At 44.5% G+C, this 25395-nt stretch overlaps 1 protein-coding gene across 1 annotated transcript; it reads left to right on the forward strand.

Moving 5' to 3' along the window:
- The first annotated feature begins 341 nt into the window (after nucleotides 1-341).
- Nucleotides 342-14307, forward strand: LOC310791666 (uncharacterized protein). The gene is made up of 13 exons (XM_083653318.1): nucleotides 342-483; nucleotides 1273-1475; nucleotides 3898-4011; nucleotides 4419-4536; nucleotides 5411-5600; nucleotides 5899-6046; nucleotides 6781-6936; nucleotides 7915-7970; nucleotides 8957-9132; nucleotides 10823-11223; nucleotides 11443-11539; nucleotides 12424-12706; nucleotides 13359-14307. Exons 1-13 carry the CDS (start codon nucleotides 358-360, stop codon nucleotides 13571-13573), a joined length of 2283 nt encoding a protein of 760 aa, XP_083509444.1. The 5' UTR covers nucleotides 342-357; the 3' UTR covers nucleotides 13574-14307.
- The last annotated feature ends 11088 nt before the right edge of the window (nucleotides 14308-25395 follow it).

Below are 25395 nucleotides of genomic sequence, written 5' to 3' on the forward strand. Positions count from 1 at the left end.
GACATTCTAAAGCAGTTGGCAGTTGTGGCTGGGAGTTTATGGAAAACAAAGGCCATAATGTTAATCCCCAAAGTGTTTGTCGTCTCTGCTTCTGTTGCCTTGCAGTCTCTTCTAATAATAGACAGGATGTTTGCTTTCCTCCTTCACATAATTTGTTGTTGTTGTTGTAGTTGTTGAAAATTATCTGTTAAATCATGTCACAAATGTGTCACTCATTTTTAGAACCGCATGTCAGAAATTCTTATCGTTCAGCCCTGATCTGGTTATTCCAGTTGTGTGAACTTGAATGGGACTTTCTCCCTCTGACATTGAAACAGACTGAACAAGCTTTTGCACGAACAGATGCCATGAGACGCCATGGCGGCAAGTGCGATAATCCTGCTGTTGTCTGCATTACTACGTATTGCTGCACCTCAGGTCATGTTTTACGGAGAAAGTGTTAATTTTATGCCTCTTCAGAAGAATAAGGATGGCACATTCCAGGCAAGTTTTTCTATGGATTCAGATACTGACGTTTAATTTCTTTAACTTTCAATCAACAAAATAGTAAGATGGATTATAAAATTGTAGATCTGACATAAAAGTAAATAATAATAATAATAATAATAATAATAATAATAATAATAATAATAATAATAATAATAATAATAATAATAAAAGTACTTGCTACGTCTGCATTTCAAATTAAGCTATGTTTTTTTTAAACAAGTATGTCTACATGAGTAAATTGTGTTGATCATCATTTTTAATTTTCCTTCTGTGTTGCCTGGCAGTTTGAGAAACTATAAATTGACCAGATGCTCAGCTTTGCTCCTTGTGATATTTATGATACCAAAATGTGTTTGGGCAAATGACGTCTCTGCCTGCTTCCCAGGCCCTGCTAATATTGTAAACTCTACTTTACTGTGACCCCTCTGCTGTAACACATAGCCTACGCATGTGTGAGGAATAAATAATGTAAACTAATCAACATCAACCACCATCAGCAATATGGTGATCCAAAGTTGCTTAAATTGTACAGCTATAAAGAAAGAGTCACACAGAAATGCCAATAAATAATTCATATCTTTGTGATTATACCTCATAATATCCCATACGCAGTCTTTATTGACATGTTTTTATAAAACATTGATTTTTTTTAAACCTTTGTGTTCAAGACCAAACACCCCGCTTTGCCCACCCAGTTCTTTATGTTATTGAGGACGCATAATGCTATTTCAAACAATTCCTTCTTATATTGTCAATGATGCTGTATCTTCCCAAACGCTGCAGGTGAGCTTCTATTACCGAGAGAATGGCAAGGCCAGCTGCCCAAATCAGCTCTCCTACAGTTGTGAGGCCGGCGTCTGCACAAGCCTTCAGCAAAAAGCGGCCGTGGAGACGGACAAGGATGGGTCCGGTCAGGACAGGTGGTGCCAGTCTCAAGGACACGGCACCGCAACCATCCCAGCTGACAGGTCCTCCTTTTCTCTGAGGTGAGTCCACGGGAGAGAAGACCCACTGAACTGTCTTATCTGGCTCTGATTACACATCATCTAACTAGCCTCAAGGCGAGACTTATCAGTCATTCATCTGAAGGAATTTCATGGGAATTGAAGGAACAGCCGAGGAACATGTGCCTCTCGAACCTCCCACCGCCGTCGTGCAAGCTGCTGATTGGCAGTCAATGAAGCAAGGAATAACAACTGGAAATATGCAAACTGCACCCTTTGACACATGAAGTGTATTTTTAGCCCTTCTCTCCTCCCCTTCACCTGCTTAATTTCCCACCCTTGTCACCTGGATGAGCCGTCTACCTTGAAACAGCATTAGCGATGGAACGATATGAACATTTCATATCACGATTATAGTGACCAAAATGATCACGGTTATCAGTATTATCACGGTTTGTTAAAATGTCCTGCAAATGTTCAAAAAGTACTAAATACACTCACAGAAATCAAAGTTTTATATTGAAAAGTCAGACCCAAACAGGATTGATACACTCACTGAAATCATTTCTCCAAGGCTGCGCGTCTGCATCTGGGAGACGGTTGCCAAGTTTGGTTGATGATGGACAGTATTTACCATGTTTTTCAAAGCACTGTAATCATGGTATCACGGTACCACGGTTTTAATGATAATGAAAATCTGAAAGTTTCCCCTCAAAACGCCCACTTGTGGCCCATATAATAGTGTGGCAGTGTGTTTATGTTGAGAGACGCTGCGCCCTGTGTGTATTTTGGTGATGGGACATTGTTTTGCTGTGTTCTGTGTTTATGTGGTTGAGTGAGGTTGTGTTCATGTGGAGAGAGCGAGCGCCGGTAAACCGTTCAAACACAGGGATTAAATGTTAGTTTCTGATAGTTTCACAGAGGTTCTGCTATAAAAACCACAAATAAACACACACATACCTTCAAACCATTGAGGGATGAACGCCAAACAGCTTAAACGTTGATCTGGGAAGGTGCTCTATTTCCTGGTTTTAGGTCGCTTTCACATAAGCTGTTTAGTCCGCTTTAACCGCGCCAGAGTTCGTTTCCTCGGATAGTGCGCTTCGTTTGGGGTGGTGTGAAAGCGCAAACAAACTCTGTGGCGGAACAAACAAACGAACTCTGGTCCGCTTGAAAACGTGGGTCTCGGTTCGCTTCCAAGTGAACCCTGGCGCGGTTCGTTTGTTGTGTGAAAGCAAAACGGACTAAACACAAGAGCGCCAGTGCATCTGATGCACTCATGCAGTGCGTCATGAGTAGAAGACGGTAGAAGGGAGCAAAACAAACACTGCGGCGTGCCGTGCACACGTGTACAGTACCTGCACGCCGCGTCGTGACGTACGTCGTCAACAACAACACATCGTTTCTCAACAGCTGGCTTGCCTATCTCCTTCGGTACGTAGGCTACTCTCATCTGCAGAATGAAATGTTCAACAGCTCGCTGCCTCATCTGCTGCTCATATTGGGCACATTCTTGTTAAATAATTATTTGATAGTAACACCAAAGTGAAACCAGAAATCCCAATATCGCAGGTGGTGTTGCTCCATGGTTTGTGTTTTGTGGATTCACTTGTGTTGTTCAGTCAGCCCTCAGCCAGTCAAGAAGCCTGCTGAAGAGAGGAGAGATTTCCCTTCTCTATTCTGTCCAATAGACGAGTGACTGTTTCGACCACGTGACATTGTTCAGAAAATTTGGTGCGCTTGTGGCAAATTGCTGTGTGAAAGTGAACCAGACCAAATGAAAAGCGCAACATTGTTGCAACTTCATCCCCCCGAATCGCATCGAGTCACCCCAGCTTATATGTGAAAGCGACCTTAGTCTGCGCTGACTCCCCTCTGCTGAGGGATTCCTCTCAGAACATCTTAGCGATGCTATTGGCTGGCTGTTGCACTGTGAGCAATGTTATTGGCTGGGCGTTATACAGCCCCAAGTGGACCTCTACACAATGTTTCCGCCCAAATATGTCTCGGCACAGCCAAAATGTAAACTCAGGCAGGGGGCAGTCTGGCCACAAACACACTGCCACAGTATTTAGTGGGTTAAAATTGATGTTTTTGAGGGGAAACTTTTCTATAAGAATCTATATAATAGAAGAATATATATAAGATTTTTTTATTTTTTATTAAATAGTTGCATAGTATACCTTTATGATGTATAATGGAATGGTGCATTTGCGAGTGAAAACATATAATACTGTACTTGTATATTGTGGGATTGTACATGAATGAACCAATTATTTGTGTGTGTGTGTGTGTGTGTGTGTGTGTGTGTGTGTGTGTGTGTGTGTGTGTTATGTGCATGTGCATGTGTGCTGTCTCTCTGTCTCTCTGTCTGTCTATCTATCTATTGTGTGAATTTCTGTAATATTCCAGTAGGTTTCTCATGATGCAAAACCTCTAACCCATTCCACCTCCTTTGTTTTAGCGCATCTACAAATGATGGAAAGTGGACTGCTTCTTCAGAGTTGGACCTGGGAACTCGATCTGACACGTACACCTTCAACAACTGTCCCGTCACGGCCACGGTGGCGACTTTACGGTACAAACCTGTCCTTTCAGTCTGGCAATGAGTAGAAGAATACACCCTGGGGCACAGCAGGTAGAACAGAGCATCAACACAATCAGTCCATACAGATAGAGATGTCTGCACACACAGGTGCACACAAAAAAAATACAATATATATAAATATAATATATATAATAAATATACAAGTCAAGAGGGAATTTCATATGATTTAATATTATATTAAGTAATGACATTCACATTGGGGTGAATCTTTGATCACAGTCTGTATGAAAACCGTGCTACATACATAGATATGAAATTATACAGTTATTACATACATGGTTGGCCTACATTTAATGCCCTTCAAATGGATTTTCATCTCATAGCATCTAGCATGCTTTGAGAAACATGAGTTTGATCTTTGTGTCCATGCTGTTTAGGGCGCCGCAGAATTGCTTTTCAAGTCTTCGTCTTTTGGCTCACGATCCGGATGGAGATCATGTGAGATGCCGCTTTGCAGGAAATACCACTGTAGACGCAAACGTTCAACTCGATGAGGTAATACATTTCATGTAATATACATACCATACAATACATCATAAATAGGGATGCACGATATATCGGCAATCATATCGGTATCCCCGATGTTAGTAATTTTTAAACATATCGGCATCAGTCCGATGTTACAATGTTAATATCGGTTATCAGTATCAGTCAAAATTTTCACATTGAGAGGAAACAATGCGGTAAATCTATGATTTATGGGCTTTTCTAAATGTTTTGGAAATAAAGAAATTTATTACTTTTTCAAATTCACAGTGTTTACATGTGTTTTTCAGTATGTACAAAATTGTATTATCATAGACACTTGTTTTTATACAGATCATATCGACATCTGTAAATATTGGTTATCGGCCATAACAGCAATGTTAATATCGGTTATCGGTATCGGCCAACATTTTCATATCGGTGCATCCCTAATCATAACAGAGCAAGAATAGGCCTAATATGAAGACTTTTTACTGGGGAAAATTGGGGTCAAAAACAATTAATCATATGTTTAACATTATCAGTGACGACTGCAAAACATTTTTTAATCCAGATTTATTTATTTTATTTGACCATTATTTAACCAGGAAAGCCTCACTGTGATACACGATCTCTTTTACAAGATAAAGCATAAAAACATCAAATAAATAGGCAATAACACCAAATAGCCGATAACAAAAGAGATCAATTGAAGTCCATCAAATCCATTTAAACAATCAGTCCAAGCAGAACAGCTTCTTCTGGATCTGCCCTAAACGTGACCCATTTCTTTAGTTGTTTATAGTAACATTGATGAGTGATGTAATTAATTCCTCTCTGTAAAACAAGTACTTCAGATGAATGCTGATGATCACCTTCATTTGATTTCTCTCCATCTGCCCAGAATGAGTGCAAAGTGAAAACCAATGGCCAATTAGGTGTGGGTCTCCATGTGTTTGATCTGGTGCTGGAGGACTTCTCCACCAAAAGCGTCACCCTGTCCTACGCAGATGGAACATCAGTGGTTAGAGAGGCCTTCAACCAGTCTTCCAGCAACCCCTTCTGCCAAGTCGGCCTGCAGTTTACACTGGAGAGTAAGGGACTCAAACACACACCACCTGCAATAATTAATCCATCAGTCATATTGCTTTTTTTCCCGAGCCAATAACGTTTACATTCTAATCTGGGATGTACAGTAAAATAATTTATTTATTTTATTTATTTATTTATTATTTAAATTGACCCAGGGGCCACACTGAGTGACCCGCATGCGGCCCGCGGGCCGCCAGTTGCCCACCCCTGTCATAAATCAATTTGGATCACTCATTGTAGATATATATATATAGGCTATGTGATCTTATTCATTGCAAAATTGTTTTGTCTCTGTTTCAGTCCTCCCTACGGTGCCGGTCATGGGATGTGTCGCCGGTCATTCGCTGCCCCACTTCCTGTCTCAGACGCCCTCGTATGGCGATGTTCGCCACGCCACCGTGGGCGTCAAATTGAACCTATACGCCCAAGCACAGGCGAACCACGCCAAGTACATACCACCTATTGCATCACAGAAAGAAATATCACTCACCCAGGCCCGTAGCTACCATTGAGGACACCCAGGTCATGACCTCGGTATTTTCCACACACACACACACACAAAAGAAAGAAAAATAGCCCCGGCCCCCAGATCTATTCATCTGTCATTGATGTGTTAATGTGACAGTTGATCAGAAATGCAACACTTTGCTTCCTCTCTGTGTGCTATAGAAGGAAGAGAGATAACTCACAACATTCAGATTTTGCATTGGGGCTAGATTGGGGCTAGACTTTGGGGACAGTTCTATTGAAGTGAATGGGTAAGTAACTCCCCTGTAAGTGATGTTTGTGTAGATGGGCCATTGTATTTAATTGAGCAGTATTCTGCCATGTGACCTGTATGCAGAATATACATTATATTATATGGGGAGACATTTATTTTTTGTATCATTTTAAAGCAACAGCACAGTAAAGAGGATATTAATCTAACAGGATGTCTGTAGTTCTTTATAGATCTAGCCTCTTAATTTTGCTCTCAAAGTGCACCAGATTGAAGCATTTTACTTTAAAATGGAGAAAAAAAAAATTGCGCTAAAATGACCTCGGTATTTCTCAAACTCTGGCTACGGGCCTGCACTCACCATTTCGGAACCAGCACTATGGAGAATGTACAGAATGATCTTGCAGTTGAAATAAGCCAGAGGGAAAATCATTTCATGTCTCTTTCCCTCCATTTTCTTGAAGGATCTATGACTTCCAGGTCAGCGGCCCTCAGTACATGACCAAAGAGTTCAAGGACGGTACGTTTGGGAAAGCTGAAGTTACTCTGAGCTGGACGCCACAGCTCAAGGACCTGCAGCGAGTCGTCCCAGTCTGCTTCACTGCAGAGTCAAGAGACAGGTGCGTGTGCGTGTGTGTGTGTGTGTGTGTGCGTGCGCGCGCGTGCGTGCGTTTGTGTAGAGATATGATCAATTTCCTGGTCGGCTTTGTGTCGTATTAGCATTCTGTGATCTACTTCTCCCTTGAATTGATCAAGCCGCACCAAGAATGACACAAGACAGTGTGTGAGTGTGACGTCACCCCTTAGTTTGTGATCTCCCGTTTTGAAGCCTTGGCTTTGGTATTTTGCCCACTGCCATCTTTTTGTTTTCTGAGCCAGAAGTGACGTATTTGTAGCCACATTTGGACGAGAGGGGCTTTCCCAGAGCCTGCTATTGGTTTGTGATCGCTGAGCTGTGCGATGACTGGACAGGCGACCTGTCAATCACGCTTTTTTATCGTCAATGTTACTCTAAACGCGTGAGTTATATAAAAATTCACCCCCTGTACAGTTGTCATGAAAGGTGACTTGAATCGCTCCTTTTTGGAGCCAGCCTCAAGTGGCCATTCGAGGAACTGCAGTCTTTGGTACTTCCGCATTGGCCTCAATGCGACCAACCGAAACTCTATATCCTCGAATGGGACCTACTGACTGCTACTGTGGTTCTTTACAGCTTCTTTACAGACTGCTATCAGAATATCTTAAAGAGAAAAATTATGGCTTACAAATAGTTCACAAATCTATATTTTTTGCCTAAAATACTGATATTTCACTTTAACAAGAAGGTTACAAAAATTGGTTTGCACAAGGGTTCTGCACTCATTCATATTGGAACCCAAATTTGTGTCATATCCCGAGTATCGAGTACAAAATAAAAAAAATAAAAAATAATCAATAATCCAAAAGAGCAGATGGTCAGAAAATCATCATTATTGTTATTCTATAATATATTCACACACCAGGCTTTTTTCTGTCACAACAACATAATAACAAAATAATATATTTTTTGCATTTTGCTATCATTTAGCCTTTATGCCTTCTGTTTTGTTGTCATGCAGCCAATCAGAGATGAGGTGTATCATCGTCACGGTGACCAAATCATCTGACATGAAAGGTTTGCTGTCTAATTTCTCATTTTGGAACACTACAAAAACTGTATCTGATGCCACCTTGTGACAATAGGTCATATTTCAACTACTCTACTCAAATAATCATAATTTATATGTTTCAATACGTCCATATCCATTTACTATAATAACATCACATAGAGCTTAATTCTCAGTAATAACGAAAATGTTTGGAGTAACAATAATTTACCTTCAACTCCAACAAACAGGGTTCAATTCCCAACAAAAGTTTCTACTGAGAGTGAGGTTTTAATTTTTAGAAGAAGTTAACCATTACTAAAACCAAATAGTTGCAGCTGCCTAAACTTTTTAAACCCTAACCTTAACCAAAGTTCTTTTTAACCAGTAGCTAACATTCTCACATAACAAACAGGTGTAAATGCCGTGTCCAATTCCTGCTATTGTCACATACCGGTAATCCAATTGTGGTGGATGAAAGTAATCCTCATATAGAGCCAAAGTGAACGTCACTTCCTGCTTCAGCATGTGTACCAAGGGATTTCATCTGCCATTTTATTTTCCATTGACTTTTCGTAAAATGCTTCATAACAATAGTTTTACTTGGTCAAACCAAGCGATTCAGCTATATTTAGAATCCGGAGAGACCATAGAACATTGTACTCAGACCAAAACTAAAAAACAACAACATTGAAAAAAAAAATTTTTTTAAACAATTTAGTCTGAGTGAAATGTTCATGGTCTCTCCTGTTTCTATATATAGCTCAACCGTTTGGTTTGAACAAGTAAAACTATTTGTATACGCATTTTACGAAATGTCTATGGGAAAATAAATGGCGGATGAAAATCTCTGGTACGTGTGCTGAAGCAGGAAGTGACGTTCACTTTGGCTCTCTATTGTGCTGGATGAACTTAATCCTCGTATTCATTCCAGTTTGTGCTCATTTAATGAAATCTGATGAGGTTTGTGTTGTACTGATGGATATGCAGCTGATATAGGCAGTGTGATCCACAGGTAACGCCATGGTAACGTGCTCGGCCAACCGGATGACAGTGGCCCTGGAGAAAGCTTCCATGCCCGACATCGACAAGAACTGGCTGAAGCTATTGGACCCGAAATGCTCCCTCACCTCCAATGCCACCCACATCATGGGCACCATGTCGTTCAGCGCCTGTGGCACCAAAATCGAGGTATGAGGAGACAATGAAGAAGAAAAACTTTGTGTGTGTGTGTGTGTGTGTGTTTGTGTGTGTGTGTGTGTGTGTGTGTGTGTGTGTGTGTGTGTGTGTGTGTGTTAACACAGTTAACACAGTTAGTGACGGACAAGCCCGTCTTTTATTGTCACACAGTCACACACCAACACATGCATGCGGCCACAAACACATTCATGCTGACGGTGGCCGGTGAAATTTGTCCTCTGCATTTGACCCATCCTGGCTTGTCCTTTCCCCCCGGGGGGCAGGCCAGGAGCAGTGGTCGCTTTTTCTTCCAGCGCCCGGGGACCAACTTCGGATGTTGTCATCACTGGTCGGATGACGATCTTCTGCATGTTTTTAGTGGGGGGGTTATGTACAGAGGAACCCCCTGGGGAGCACGGGGAGAACATGCAAACTCCACACAGAAAGGCCCTTTCGACGAGATAACCCACCTGGGCAGTAGGCACTGAAGATATGGGGGGGAACACAACTCCAGCGCCGACAGCGTCCCAGGCGAGAATCGAACTCAGGACCTTCTAGCTGTGAGGCGACAGCGCTACCGACTGCGTGTGTGTGTGTGTGTGTGTGTGTGTGTGTGTGTGTGTGTGATACAGATGTAGTGGTAAATACTAGTCTAAGTAGGAACGGGGGGGGTCCCCATGCACCCGAAAGATATATTTTTCTAACCTAGATTTTTGTACTCCTCAAGGTGTCTAATAATCAAAAAAATTTGTTGTTACCCCCTTGAAATAGTGTCCTATGGGTCCGTTTGGCGGCCATCTTTGCGGGCATATTGCAATGTCTGACGAAAATGGATGAGTGTGTGTGTGAGTGAATTTATGACATCACTGATGATATCATTAATGATGCATTTAGGGGCCAAAACTGGTGGCTCATTAGCGCAGTGGTCAATCAAATTAAATTGCGCTTTTAATGATCCGCATGGTCAGATTAGTTCAGAAATCTCAGTTTCAATTGACACTGCTGATAGCCATAGCAAAATGGATGTATCTGATAGTGATATTGCTGCTGCTAGCAGCTCTAGCTCGTCTGGCAAAGGAGAGAATCGCCAAACTGAGCATCTCTGGCCGCATCTGAACGAGCTGTTCAATATAAAAGACAAGACAGACAAAGAAAGGGACAGCTTAGGTAGCACTGGTAACATGTGCTGGACGTGTGAAATGTAATTATTAGGGTAAATAATTGAAATATTAAACATTTTTAAAGTAACGCAAATGTATTTTTAATTGAGTGCTCAATAGGCGACTGTGATTTGTGACTTGATTAATTTCCTGGACTAGTACTTTTACTTGTACTTGAGAGTTCATTTTCACTAAAGTAACAGTATTGTACTTGAGTAGGATTTGTCAGTACTCGTACCTCTGTCTAAAACGTGGCTACACATAGCCCATGATACTGGACTATATTAGCACTATAGATGCTCCATTGAAATGAGAAAGAAGATCTTATTTTTTTCCATGGCAATGAATGGATTAGATATATATATTTATATAGATAACCACATAGGTGAAAAAAACTATAAGCCCCAAATTCCTTTCCATTTCCATTTATTGAAGGAGTTTTAAATCTGAGCACACACGGGGGCTTTTTGAGTCCAAGGGTCCAAAATCTGAAGATTGGAAATGAATTCCATATTTCTCCCACCTCTCTTTGTCTCGTACAGGACAAAGGTGACATTATTCTGTTCAAGAATGAGATCCAGTCCTTCGAGCTGCCCAACGCCGTTATAACCCGGAGGCGGGGGGTTAATATCGGCTTCTCCTGCCAGTTCCCCAAGACCGTCAGCATCTCGAGTAACTACGAGCTGAAAAAGTCCGACTACGTCTTCACCGAGTCCAGCTTCGGCAGCTTCGGCTACACTTTTGAGATCTTCTCCAATTCCAGTTTCCAAAGCAAGATACCGGCCAGTGCGTATCCAGTGGAAGTCAACCTGTTGGATATGATCTACATGGGCATTCAGGCTGAATCGGACCTACCGGATGTGACTCTGTTTGTGGAGTCGTGCAAAGCCACTCCCGATGACAATCCTGAGAACAGCCTCTTCTATACGCTTATCGATAACGGGTGAGTGCTGAGCTGAATACGTAGAGAAACATGTGAGCAAACATGTAAAGTTTACATGTTTGCATGTCAAAAAATTGAAATTGGTCACAATTTTAGAAGCTTTACATTTAAATTTAAATTTAAATGTAAAGCTTCTAAAATGGTGATTTTTTTTTAATTAAAGAACTTGGGTCTTTGATATACCTTGTGTGTAATGTATTGAAATTCCTTTTTTTAAAGGTGCAAAACGGACGAGACTTTAATAGTCCACCCATCTGATCCAAAGTCATACAATTTTGAGATTCAAGCCTTCAAATTTACTGGCACCAGTGAGCAGGTAACTTTTCTTTTTATATATTATTTTTATGAAATATTGTCTTAACACTGGGGAAGAGCCAAAGAGCCACCGTTTCTTTCTGACTAATGCCACATTCACATCAGATTGACTGTAATTATAGCCTGCCAATTGGGAAAACCCTAATTGCAACTAGGATTTCTTTTTTTATTTTAACCTTTATTTATACAGGGGGAGTCTCACTGAGAGCAATGCTCTCTTTTTCAGGAGAGCCCTGTTCACATTCACACACACATTCACACCTGGAAGCTGCCCACAGTCTGATCTGCAGGCTTCCATATAGGCTTTCTCCTGCTTGGTGTTGCGGAAGTTTGTCAATAGAGACACTGCGGAGCGCGTCATCATTCAGAAACCACGCCCAAAACGGGAGAAAACACAAACTCTCGTCCAATCCTGGCGTTCTCCTATGTCGCGTGCATGGTCGGGTCTTGCACAAAAAGATCGTATATACAGAAGATGAACACTCCAACTTACTTCATTGACAGCAACATCCACATTTTCCTTCTCGCCAATTCTCAATGGCTTCCTTGTTTTCCTCGGGAGTACAAAAAACTTTAACTGGCGATTTTTTACATTTGTTGTCTGCGCAGCCCCACAACACAACAGCTTTTAGCTATGTTTAATTCAAGGAAAATGACGCTGGTCTGTGGAAATAATGAACGGAGCTTTTCCCCCGTGATGGGCGTGGCCTATTTCATGCAGTGTCTCTATACAGGCAGAAGGTTAAACATAGAGAAGCACTCTTGCTACATAACTGGGGGTGGAATCTGACCGTATAGAGGTTTAACTCAACCGATGAATTACCCTGAAGAAATGTTTGCAGAACTAAAACTTTGATCTGCTACCGGCTTCCACGGCATCTGCAGGTGTACATCACCTGCTCCGTCATCCTGTGTGAGACTGGGAACCCCGTCTCCAGATGTGCCCAAGGCTGCCTGAGCAGCGGATCACGCAGACGCAAGAGGGCGCTGTCCATGGAGACCGCCAGCCACTACATCAGCCAGGGGCCCCTGCGGCTGGTCGGGCAGGCCATGCCCAACGCCGCTGTGGACGAGCTGCCCGCGCCCAGAGAGGCCGTTCAGCCCCGAGTGGCTGAGAAACCCAGCACACGTTTACCCATGCAGAGAGAGGCTGCTCAGCCCATTGCAGGTTCATATGTGCATGGAGTTTGTCTGTCTGTCTGTCTGTCTGTCTGTCTGTCTGTCTGTCTGTCTGTCTGTCTGTCTGTCTGTACCTATATGTCTGTCTGTCTGTCTGTCTGTCTGTCTGTCTGTCTGTCTGTCTTTTAGGTTTGTTTGTTTGATTGTCTGTCTGTTTCTGTCTGTCTGTGTGTCTGTCTGTCTGTCTGTACCTATATGTCTGTCTGTCTGTACCTATGTCTGTCTGTCTGTCTGTCTGTCTGTCTGTCTGTCTGTCTGTCTTTTAGGTTTGTTTGTTTGATTGTCTGTCTGTGTTTCTGTCTGTCTGTCTGTCTGTCTGTCTGTCTGTCTGTCTGTCTGTCTGTTTGTCTGTACCGTCTGTCTATCTGTCTGTCTGTACTGCTGCCTGCCTGTCTGTCTGTCTGTCTGTCTGTCTGTCTGTCTGTCTGTCTGTCTGTACCTACAGTATATGTCTGTCTGTACCTATATGTCTGTCTGTAATGTCTGTCTGTCTGTCTGTCTGTCTGTCTGTCTGTCTAATTTACCTACAGTATAATATCTGTCTGTCTGTCTGTCTGTCTGTCTAATTTACCTATATGTCTGTCTGTCTGTCTGTCTGTCTGTCTGTCTGTCAGCAAACTAAACTATCATTTGTCTTTCAGTGAAGTCTCCAGCATATCCTCCAGGCACCACAGCAGAAGACAGCAGAAGACAGCAGGGAGCCTGGGCCATCCTCGGCCTCAACATCAGCACCATAGTCTTAGGCAGCTTGTTCACTGTAACCACAGTGGTGCTCGTTGTGGTTATTGGTTACTTTGCCAGGAAGACAAGAGCAAGTGACCGCAAGGCCCTTCTGGTTACAGACTGGGAGAGCTGAACAGTAGGATCAGAACGAGGTGTAAACCTAACAAACCTCAGTGTACCTACCCACCTTCTGATGCTCATATCAATCTTTAATAGCGCGCATCATATTAAATAGTATCAGACAAATAGAGGGCGCTATCTTCGCACATTTTGTGTTTTGCGCTTGGAATGCAGTGACATGCTACATAGAAATTTCTATAAGCCAGTTTCAATTACAGTAACATAAAAAAGACTAACATTTATATTAATACCGTAATCATGGGGGAAATCTGCCATTTTTAGGTGTTAGTCTGTAAAACATTTTTGTATTTCACTACATTTATTATGGGAGAATAACATCTATTTTAGAGTTTCAGTTAAGTAACATTTACAGTAAGACTTTTGTGATTCAAAATGCTCCAATGCATTTAATTTTGGAGACCATATGAAATATTTTGGGAGACTATGAAAAGTTTTAATTTGTAGTTAAAACAGTTTTAATAAGTTCTCGTCAACTTACATACTGCTTAGGATTCATTTTTGGTTAGTTGGTCGGCACTGGCGATTTTACGTTGGTGCACCGGATGCACGTGCAGCCCCTTGTGGCCAGATGAAAAAATAAATAAATCTACATGTAAAGGATTTAAACAAAATCTAATCGAATATATATTTTATGTCTCGTAGATATCTATATTTCATTGTATTCAACATTATTCAATGCAATTTCTTGATTCATTGTGTTTCTGAATAAAATTAATCTGTACTTGACCTCTCAACTCAACTAATTTCGTCATTGTAAAGCGACAGCACAGTGAAGAGGATATGAATGTGATGTGTGTAGTTCTTCATAGATCTACTAGCCTCTTCATTTTGCTCTCAGAGTGCACCAAATTCATGCATTTTACTTTCAAATGTACACAATTTCTTTGTCCCCCCAGTTGGGGTACACTTCGGACCGTGAAGGTGCAACCCCTGGTTGGAAAGCCTATGTTGGTCAGTTAGATGAGTTGTTCCTACTGTACATTGAGCAGAATCTTGCTCCTCTTTCGCCTTTTTAAGCATTCACTGCATGTTTTACTATCAAATGTCATGTCGTGGATTCGTAAACATATGACGAGTTCATTTGCAAAAACAGGTAAACGCCATTCTTAAAATGAACAAACAACATCTGTTTGATACTCCCTGGAGTGCACATAGAAAACATTATTGAGGTGATTTAATATGTGAAAATTATCAGATTAATATGTTTTAGTTATGATTGACAATAAAAAATTCCCCAAAATAAATAAATTACAGTATAAATACATCAATATATAAAATAAAATGATAAAAAATCCAAACAGAGATACCTGTTTTTGCAAATGAACTCTTCATATATAACGAGTAGTGCAAGCAGTCCATGTAACATATTGGATGAACAAAACAAAACAACTCTTGGCCTCATATCATAAAGATTTATTTCTCTAATTTGAATGGGAAGTGAGTGACACAATTTCACAATATAAAGGGAAATCGTGATCACATAATAAACATTTAGCTATAGTGTGTTTGCATGTGTCATGATTTATTCTTTATGCAATCTCCATTGTCTTCTCCTTTCCGGTACAAATCCTCAAACAGCACAAATATATTAATTTGCTGCTATTGAAAATATAATACGAAGAAGAAGAAGAAGAACTGGACGGACAAACTTTATTTGTCACACGAACACCCCCAACACACGCATGCGGCCAGCCACACACACACCCATGCTGACAGTGGCCGGTGAAACACAGTCTCTGCATTTATCTCATCCAGGTTTGTCCTTCCTCCGGGGGGCAGGCCAGGAGCAGCTTTCTTGTGTACAGCGCCTGGGGACCAACTTCAAATGTTCCTATTCACTGGTCAGATATCTTCTGCATGTTTGTTTTATGTTTGTTTTTTGTTTTTTTGGGGTGGTTGGGGGTGGGGGGGGGGGGGGTCCATATCGATGTTGTATGGAGGAGTCCCAGGGGAGCACGGGGAGAACATGCAAACTCCACACAGAAAGGCCCTTTTGATGAGATAGCCCACCTGGGCATGGGGAATGAGGACATGGGGGGGACACACCCTCAGTGCCCACAGCTTCCCAGGCAGGAATCGAACCCAGGACCTTCTAGCTGTGAGGCGACGGTGATACCACTGCGCCACCGTGCCCCCCCATGGTATGTTTAGAGGCACTGGCGATTTTACGTTGGTGCACTCGATGCACGTGCACCCGCTTGTGGCCAGATTAACCAGACTAACCTAACCCTCGTATTGAATTTGTCATTTTGCTCCGTGCAGGTTTGCTCATCAATCCGCAAGCAACTTTCAACAATTTCACAAAGAAATGACTTAGGCTACTAACAAATGTGCCTTTGTGTGAACAGTCCTCTGATCTTCTTGTTCTGCCGCTTGTCTTCATTGTACATTATGTGCCACAGTTTTCTCACAGGCGAAGAATGTCACTTGACAACAAAGTGACAAGAAAGAATGTGACAATGTATATCAATAATCTCCCATTTACTGGAAGATGAATCAGAAAGTTCAGCACAAGTTTACACACACCTGCAGAGAACACACGGTTGGTTGGGTGCGTTCGTAAATCACGCTCCACACTGAAACGACAGCGCGGATCTAATGGTGCATTACAACGGCGCTCCCTATAGACCAAATCAGCGGGATGTTTACATTTACTTCCGGGTACCCCTGAGGTCCACACATTATAATGGCGGTGGACGGCACAAACTGACGTGTTGAAGACAAAAACAGACAAAGAAGACAAAAATGGTTCGTCCGTGTTGTGTTGTTAATATCATTCATAACAACACTTTCACTAACGTTAGTGGAGACCAGACTAGCTAATTTACCTGTTGGACCAGACCAGAGTAGACTTGAAGCTAAATTAAATTAACGTGGCGTCAGTAGCTCTGTTTGTAACGTTAACGTAACCTCGCGTCACCAGGCTCTTCTACGTTAACGAGTCTGCAAAACAGCGAGTTTGACAGACAAACAAACGTTATTAGCTAGCTAACACTACATAAAACAAACACAGAAGAAAGGCTAGATACGTCGGACAAGCATGTTTACCAACCGTTTAACCATTTAAATTGAAAGTAGTCGGCCGAAAACAACGAGAGGGTTTGACAGCATTTATTTGACAACACGCACATTTAAACCTGCCGCCTTCCCCAAGTGGTACCCGGAAGTGGTGCTCGGAGTGGCTAATTTCCGAACGCACCCGTTTTAAAAACGCGACGGTTACGCAGTTTTATGTGATGAACTGCTACTCGGCCACAGCTGAAATTGCACGGGGCGTTTCATCATCAGCAGGTGTTCTCAGTAAATTGCTTGGAGAAAACGTTTGTGGCTTCACATGGGGAGTGCCATCTGCAGGGTTTTAGAGATGAAAAAAAGAGATCAGCAAAGGGTACAAATGGGGACATGGGAATAGTCTGTACAAGTCCAGTAAAATAATTCCATCATTTTTGTTGGTAGCGGGGGAGAGAGAGAGTCGAGAGAGAGAGTCAGGGTCAGTCAGAAGGCCAAGTCGTGCGGCGCGCAAGGCCCGACCGAGCTGGGAAGCGCCAGCCGCAACGCAAGTAGGGGGGTCAAGATCGAAGGCCCGACCGAGTTGGTAAGCGCCAGCCGCAAGTAGCCATAAGTCGTTAAAAAGGTCGAAGGCCAGAAAAGTACAATCAACTACCGGTGCCCGCAGATCTCAATTAACCTCCGGTAATCAGATCTTCCTTTTGGGGGATCTCCTAGCCTAAGCAGATGCCCTCCTCTTGCTTCAAGAGCAGCGCCACTGGCTAATGGAGTCATGCGCCAAAGTATTTGCCATGCGTGCCGATTGCTAAATAAAGTTTGTTAAATCCTACCAACTGGCCTCTCATGATTGAAGTGAGGTCTCTAGACCATATATCTTCAAGCATCTCTAAGCATCTTTACAATGAGCTCATGTTTGTGGAACAACACGCTTCGGTGTGTCATCGTTTACTGACACCAACTAGGTCAGGGGTTCCCGACCTTCTTTTGGCTTGTGACCCCAATTTGACGTCACCAAAATCTAGGGGCCCCAGACATTCAAATTCCGGTGCAACATCAGTAATATCATCAGTGACATCCAGTGTTAAGGGGTAATGCATTTGTTATAGAGGTCCGGCAGGACCTGGCTGGTTGTAAGGCAGCCAGGGATGATCGAGTCCCACCGAAGTCCTCATTTTGTTGTTAGAGAGGTGGTCCGCTGGAGCTCGCGGCCTCTCTTAAGAGTTTGCGGATGCCCAGGTAGGTTCTGAGAACCCTAATGTTGGGGAGGTCCGGTAGGACTCGTGGAGTCCATAGCGGAGATGGTCTCCCCTTTGTAGGTATGAGCTTGGCTCGTGTCTAGCTCGCATTGTCTCAGGCACACTCGGTAGAATATGATGGAGGTCCCTCGTTCCCATAACCCGCTGGCTAACTGGATGTTGGCCAACACCTCCTGGAATGTATTGGGTTGAAGGCCACCTTCCATTCATCCTGGTCCAGTTCCTTAATCCTGTTCCATGCCTCCTCATAGTCCTCATCGTCGCCCTGACGTGCTGACCACCTATCACCGTCTCTGGCATGGAGCTGATTCTTGCTTCTGTAGCTGCTTCTATCCCCGCTTGCTGCCTTGGACATTAAAGCTATGTGGATGTTGAACCGTGGACGTGCCTCGAATCTTGTGGACGTTGCACCTCTGACCTTGATGGACCTTGCGGACCTTGATGGACCTTGATGGACCTTGTGGACTTTGCACCTGACCTTGTGCTGTGTTAAGCTCTGAAGCCCTGAACACTGTTCTATACCTTGTGCTAGTGCATGGGTATATAATATATATATATTATAGCCTTGCTGGCATTGGGAGTATGACATCACACAAGACGTCACACATCACACATCAAGGGCACCGGTCGCATTTCATCCAGCGCACAAGGTGTGTGACAGAGCGGTGATATATATATATTGTAACAAAGTGGGTATTCGTCCAAGGAACTGGAGACTTGAAGTTGGTACAGGCTTTTTATTCTTGTCTTCACAATATAGCTCCTAGCAGCTAGCTTCGCTGCTAGCTCTGCAACCACCCGGTCAGCTCCCTCACGTAGCCTGACTGGCCTCCGCCCCGGCCGCTGGTCACATATATTCCCTTCCCCCTAGGAACACACCCACACATATCAGTTCCTAGCCAAGCACGGAAACACCCCAATACACGTAATTACCCGATACGCTACATTTCCCCCACACAAATTTAATGTCGCTTCCACGCGACATGCACAACCCACACACATCCCCCTGTACCAAAACACACCCAACACAATATTTTTCCCATCACCACATCAAATTCTAATTCCCACAAACCCCACAACATTTCAATTCCCCACAATTAGTCCCTTCTTTTTTCCCAACACCCCCGTCATAATGTCCAGTTTGCATCAGGTACTCCGTAATGTCTAGTTTTCCATTAGGTACCCCCATAATGTCTAGTTTCCCATTAGGCACTCCATAATGTCTAGTTTTTCATTATTTCCTTTCTTTTCACACATTTAAATTCAACCCACATTTCCCATTCAACAATAACCCCCACATCTCAATTAAACACAAGCCCCCACATTTTCCTTAACTTTTCTTTTAAACCCCATTTCCATCCCCCCCTTTTCCCAGCTTCTGTCCCACCTGAAGCACTCTTTTCGGTCCCCCCTTTTGTTTGTTCCAGTAGCCAAATGCACGAACGAGCACCGGATCGACATCCTCGTCCTCCGGTCTCCACTCGCGCCCGTCGACTCTCCAGATGCCCCTGGCGTCGTCCTCCCGGCCTCGCACTCGCTCGTTTTTCCGTCCCCCTCCTCCAGGGTTGAGGACAGCAGAGCGAACACCACCGGCGTCGATCTTCCCCTCGGCTCTCCGCTCGTTTTTCCGTCCCCCTCCTCCAGGGTTGAGGACAGCAGAGCGAACACCACCGGCGTCGATCTTCCCCTCGGCTCTCCGCAGTGCAACGTTAGGGGGTGTATAGCGGTTAGGCTGGGCCGGTTCCCCCGGCGGTAACCCCTCTCGCTCACTCGGAGACACGAGCGTCGCTCTCCCGACTGTAACAACGCTGCAGACGATGTCCCTCTCTTCCCTCTGGCTGTTCCCCTGCAGCACCGTTCTCCTATCCGTCACAACGTTCTCTTCTCCCCGGCTGCTCACGCTCTTCCCAGCCTGCGTCTCACCTCCGGCCTCCACACTCTCAGTGCAGTCCCTGGCCAAGTGCTCCGGTGACTGGCAAGTCCAGCAGAGTCTCACCTGTCCGCCGCCTGCACGTCTCTCTTCTCCCGCTGCCCCCCGATCTCCGACAGCCTCTGGACACTCTCTGGCTAGATGTCCGATCGCGCTACATGCCCAGCAGGCTCCCTGCTGTCCATGTCGTTGTCCCGCATACCCGGTCCGTCTCCCGGGACCGCCTCGGCACCACCTCGCCACGTGGCCCGGCTCTCTGCAGGTCCAACACAGTCTCTTCCGTGGCTCCTCCGGCCGCTCTTCCCGCTGCATTACCTCCGCGCTCATCAAGTCCACCCGCTGCATGACTTCTCGCAGTGCCCGCATCACCTCTACTGCCCAGGCAGGAGTCTCTTCCACCAGCCGTCCGACCTCTCTCAACACACGGGCCTCCATGCCCGCCAGCATCGAGCTGATCCCCGCCGTCAGCTCTCCTTTCCTCCCGTTCACCGATGGCCATTCTCCGCGCACCATCGCACGTGGTTTTAGCAGCTAGCAGTTAGCAGTTAGCACCCCTGGTAGCTAACTTACTAGCGCTAGATCTAGAGCCAAAAAGCCGCAACACCCGTCTCTTTTGCCTTCCTTCTCACCCTCTCCCCTCTCGGCCGAATCAGAGGCGTTACCGCTTTACTGTCTGACACCAATGTAACAAAGTGGGTATTCGTCCAAGGAACTGGAGACTTGAAGTTGGTACAGGCTTTTTATTCTTGTCTTCACAATATAGCTCCTAGCAGCTAGCTTCGCTGCTAGCTCTGCAACCACCCGGTCAGCTCCCTCACGTAGCCTGACTGGCCTCCGCCCCGGCCGCTGGTCACATATATTCCCTTCCCCCTAGGAACACACCCACACATATCAGTTCCTAGCCAAGCACGGAAACACCCCAATACACGTAATTACCCGATACGCTACAATATATATATATATATACCGTATATATATATATATATATATATATATATATATATATATATATATATATATATATATATATATATATATATATATATATATATATATATATATATATATATGCATTACGCAGCCAGAATGAGAATGTTTTGTCAGGCTACCGCTGTCTCATTCCCCCTCTGAACTACTCACATCTGGATCCAAGCCAGCCAGTCTTCAGTGGATTGTGTTTTCTTAAACATCTGAATGATGACAATTCTGAACGAAAAACAAACTAAACAAATAAATACAAATTTCAAATGCATTATTTATGCTTTGGCCTAGTTTGTGTGTAAGAGCAGATTCCTTGATTTGATTACAGTGGTTAATAAAGGAGGTTAAGAAAGTTGGAGTTTGTTGGCTAGTTGGCTTTGTTGGACAGCACGGTGGATCAGTGGTTAGCTCTTTCGCCTCACAGCAAGAAGGTTCTGGGTTCAAACCCCGCCCGGTCCATCCCGCGACCTTCCTGTGTGGAGTTTGGCATGTTTCCCCCGTGTCCGTTTCCACCCACCACCAAAGACATGTCGTATACAGTACAGTATGTTAGGTTTAATACACCTGTCAGGGCTGAGAGGAGTTGTGCCCCTATAGTCAGTAAGGTTTGTGGAAGCTTTTTCAGCAGAACTTCCAACAACAACACACCTGTCAGCTGAGGTTATAAAAGTTCAGAAGAGACAATGTGACAAACCATCAAGACACGACATGACATACTGCACCTTGGCATCAACCAAGTAACAGGATTATATTACTGTTGCTGAAAAGGATCTGTGCTGTTGGTAGTGGTGTTGGCTCATGCCAAGAACATGAATGTTGGTGTGCACATTAAACACAATGGAGTCCAGGGCAGTTCAACCATTTATTTCTGAGTGAATGTTGGTTGATGGATGGATGATTTTATCTGCACAAAGTATTAGAAAAAAGAGGATTACAGGTCTGATAACAAATAACAAATAATAATTATTAGGTCAATACAATATGACTGGTCAACTTACATCATTAATGCATCCACTGGCATTTCACTCTCAATTAAACTCAGGATTTAAACTCAGGAATATTGGCATTGGCTTCCTCTTTGTCTGCTGGAAATATTTGGAGGGAATCAGGAGAATCACAGGCCTGAAGGGGCGGAGTTATATAATCTTTTGTGGGTGTGGGCGTGCTCTGGTCAGGAGTGACAGTTGTAGGTGAGGTGGAGACTTGTGATTTAACAGTTGCAATAAGGAAACTCATCAAATTTATTTTTCTCTTCTTCTGACTGCTTTGACCAGTTCACAACAGTTTGATATGCAGAACTTGAAGAGCTAAAATGAGTTGCCAAAATCGTACCTTAAAGTCACACTAAAATAACATAAATGAATGCATTACTTTTTTGCTGTACCATTCACCATACCAAATTCCATTTAACCCTTTAAATTCCCTGGAAACCAAAGTCACACCACAGAAAAAATGTGTTATTGACCATCCAGCGAAATTTGAACGATTAAAAATGTCACTAAGTATATACAATGAGGTACGTATATATCATCCAGCTCAGTGGCCTTGTGGTCTGAGTGTCCACCCTGAGACTGGGAGGTTGTGAGTTCGATCCCCGGCCGAGTCATACCAAACACTATAAAAATGGGACCCGTTTGCCTCCCTGCTTGGCACTCAGCATCAAAGGGTTGGGGGGTTAGATCACCATATGATCCCCGAGCGCGGCACTGCTGCCGCTCACCGCTCACAGCTCCCCCAGGGGATGGGTCAAATGCGGAGAACAAATTTCACACATTGTGTGACAATCAGTGGGACTTTTCCTTTACTTTACTGAGGTTTGAAAATGGGGAGAAAATAAGCAGCAGTCAAAAAATAAGCAGCGCCTGGGACGCTGTGGGCGATGGGGTTGTGTTCCACCCCATATCTTCAGTGCCTACTGCCCAGGTGGGTTATCTCGTCGAAAGGGCCTTTCTGTGTGGAGTTTGCATGTTCTCCCCGTGCTCCCCAGGGGGTTCCTCCGTACATAACCCCCCCACTAAAAACATGCAGAAGATCATCATCGTCATCCGACCAGTGACGACAACATCCGAAGTTGGTCCCCGGGCGCTGGAAAGAAAAGGCGACCACTGCTCCTGGCCTGCCCCTCGGAGGAAAGGACAAGCCTGGATGGGTTAAATGCAGAGGACAAATTTCACCGGCCACCGTCAGCATGAGTGTGTGTTCGTGGCCGCATGCATGTATTGTGGTGTTCGTGTGACAATAAAAGACGGGCTTGTCCATCTACTAACTGTGTTTTTAAAATGTTCTGATGCTAGCATAAACCTTTTGCAACCTTTTAATACAGTTGTCCTCATTGTGTTTGCTACTTTATATGTCATATTGAGCCCAAAGTAAGGATGATCATATTTGGCGTTGAGTAAAAAAAAAAAAAAAAAAAATCATAAAAAATTGTAATAACTTCAGTGGTGCTCATGGACCATGATGATACTTCTATCACACATAAGTCCCACACGTCTAAAATGACTCACACATACTTTAGCTTTACTGCTTTGGATAAATAAGAGGTCATGTTTCATGTCCTGCTGGCAGGAGATCTTGTTCAATAACAAATGAACATTTGTCTTCTGAGTTACAGTGACAAATACCTCGACAATCCATCTCCTGTTGGAGTTACAGTGACATGTCTCTAGAATTCATTTCCTTGTAGTAGGGTTTATAAGAGGCATACACTATCTATTAAGGGGACAGAGAGAGGGTGGCAGCATTGAAAGAACCATGGCTTCTGTCACGCTGCTGCTGCTGCTGCTGCTGGTTCTGGTCTCCAGCGTGTCTGCATGGAGCAGACGCGCGCATTACTATACGTATCTTGGCGGGTCAGTGACCTTCACCCCCAAACACCTGAATGCAGATGGGACATATGAGGTAGGTTCAAGTTCAACTTTAAACAATGGCAGGTAATGTTGTTTTAATGAGAGAGAGGGAAGATGCTGGAACGCAGTGTTTTGTGGATTATAGTTACAGTCCATTTACTTTTGTCTAGGGGTGGCCAAACGTTTTTGGTTGTGGGTCGCATACAGAAAAATATAAGGAGTTGCGGGCCAAACAATATTAAGCAGTTTAATTTTTTTCAGGTTTTTTTCCGTTTCCGTTTCTTCGTTTTCGTTTTCTCGTTTTCCGTTTTAGGGGACGGTAGCACCACCCTGGTTTTGGTTTAGGGGCTTTGGCTTGGTGCTTGAAAACCCTGGGGTCAAAGACCTGAACCCCTTTAGGGGGTCTTTGACCCTCACCCTTCTCTGCCCTGGAGACCCTACCGCTAACCAAACCCACCCAATGCCTGCTGCGTTCCAGAAAACGCGAGTGCTGCTGCACGGAGTGTGTTCCATAAAATGCCGGAGGCTCCACGGAGTGTTACAGAGGTCGCCAAAGGCGCTTCACAAAGCGGTTCTGTGAGACGAGTTTGGAGTGAGAATGTGTTGATATGTATGAATGACCTGGGAAACAACTACAGTACTGTGGCGATCCAGAGTTTGACATGTCGGTGGCGATTACGACGTCACGTGAAGGCAGCGGACCAGCCAGGGTAGTAGGGAACTTCCGGTCTCGGGTGGCGAGAGAGTCGGGAAATACGAGGAAGCGGACAAGACGTGTGTGTAGCTAGGAGCTGTGTGTGTAGCTAGAAGCTATGAGTGTGAACCAGGAATAAAGACTGTACCAAGTATTGCCTCTTCTCCTCCTCACTTAATGATCCCGGGAGCGGATTATTACATTGGTGTCAGAAGTGTTAACTACGAACTTTGCCGCTCGCCTCGTGCGGTAACATAAAAAAAAAAAGAGGAACGGGGAGACGGACTGTTGCTGCTCGTCGCGGAGGTTCCAGCCAGCTGCAAGCTAATCGGGCTGGATTTCCCTCAAGTAAGTCGGCTGGAGTGCTACAGTGGGCGGGTGAAGAGGCAGCGCGGAGAGAAGTGGAGCGGAGAAGAAGAGAAGATTAACGCCTTGGAGGATTGACTTGGCGTGAGCGGTTAGCTGAGTTTGCTAACTGCTACAAGGCTAGCTGTGCGTGCTAGCTGGAGGCTAGCTGGGGGTTAGCTGGTGTGCTAACTGCTACAAACACCACGTGGAATGGCACACGTTGGTGGACCCTCGTCGTTGGACGGGGGGAGGGAGGAGCTACCGACTCCGGAGTTCAGCGCGGTACTGGCTGGCATGGAGACACGCCTGAAGCAGGAGTTCAGCGCGGTGCTTGCCGGCGTGGAGGCCCGCTTGATGCAGGAGATCAGACGGCTGCTGGAGGCGACGCCTGCCTGGGCAGAGGAGCTTATGAAACGGCTGCAGGAGGTCACACAGCACGGAGAAAAGCAGACGGAGGAGCCGCAGAAACTGTGTTGGACTTGTGGAGCACAGGGACATCTGGCGAGGTGGTGTCACAGCATGCATTCGGGGCAAACCAGGTACGCGGAGCAACGGTACTGGGGGCGCCCGGGTGTCTGTTGGTCGTGCGGGGCGTTTGGACATCTGGCCAGGGAGTGTCCGGAGGCTGTCAGAGGACAGAGGACAGCGGGAGGGGAGAGATGCGCAGGCGGCTGGCAGGTGAGACTCTGTTGGTCGTGTAAGAAACCTGGACATTTGGCCAGGAACTGCACTGAGTCTGTGGAGGAC

The sequence above is a fragment of the Poromitra crassiceps genome (assembly GCF_964638095.1).
Source record: "Poromitra crassiceps genome assembly, chromosome: 16".
NCBI lineage: Eukaryota > Metazoa > Chordata > Actinopteri > Beryciformes > Melamphaidae > Poromitra > Poromitra crassiceps.

What these genes read in the sequence shown, in the direction of transcription:
- LOC310791666 (XM_083653318.1), top strand. Translation starts at nt 358, where the DNA reads ATGGCGGCAAGTGCGATAATCCTGCTGTTGTCTGCATTACTACGTATT. An exon ending in CCTGCAGTTTACACTGGAGA is followed by an intron (nt 5,601 to 5,898) that starts GTAAGGGACTCA and finishes TCTCTGTTTCAG; the next exon opens with TCCTCCCTACGGTGCCGGTC. An exon ending in ACTGCAGAGTCAAGAGACAG is followed by an intron (nt 6,937 to 7,914) that starts GTGCGTGTGCGT and finishes GTTGTCATGCAG; the next exon opens with CCAATCAGAGATGAGGTGTA.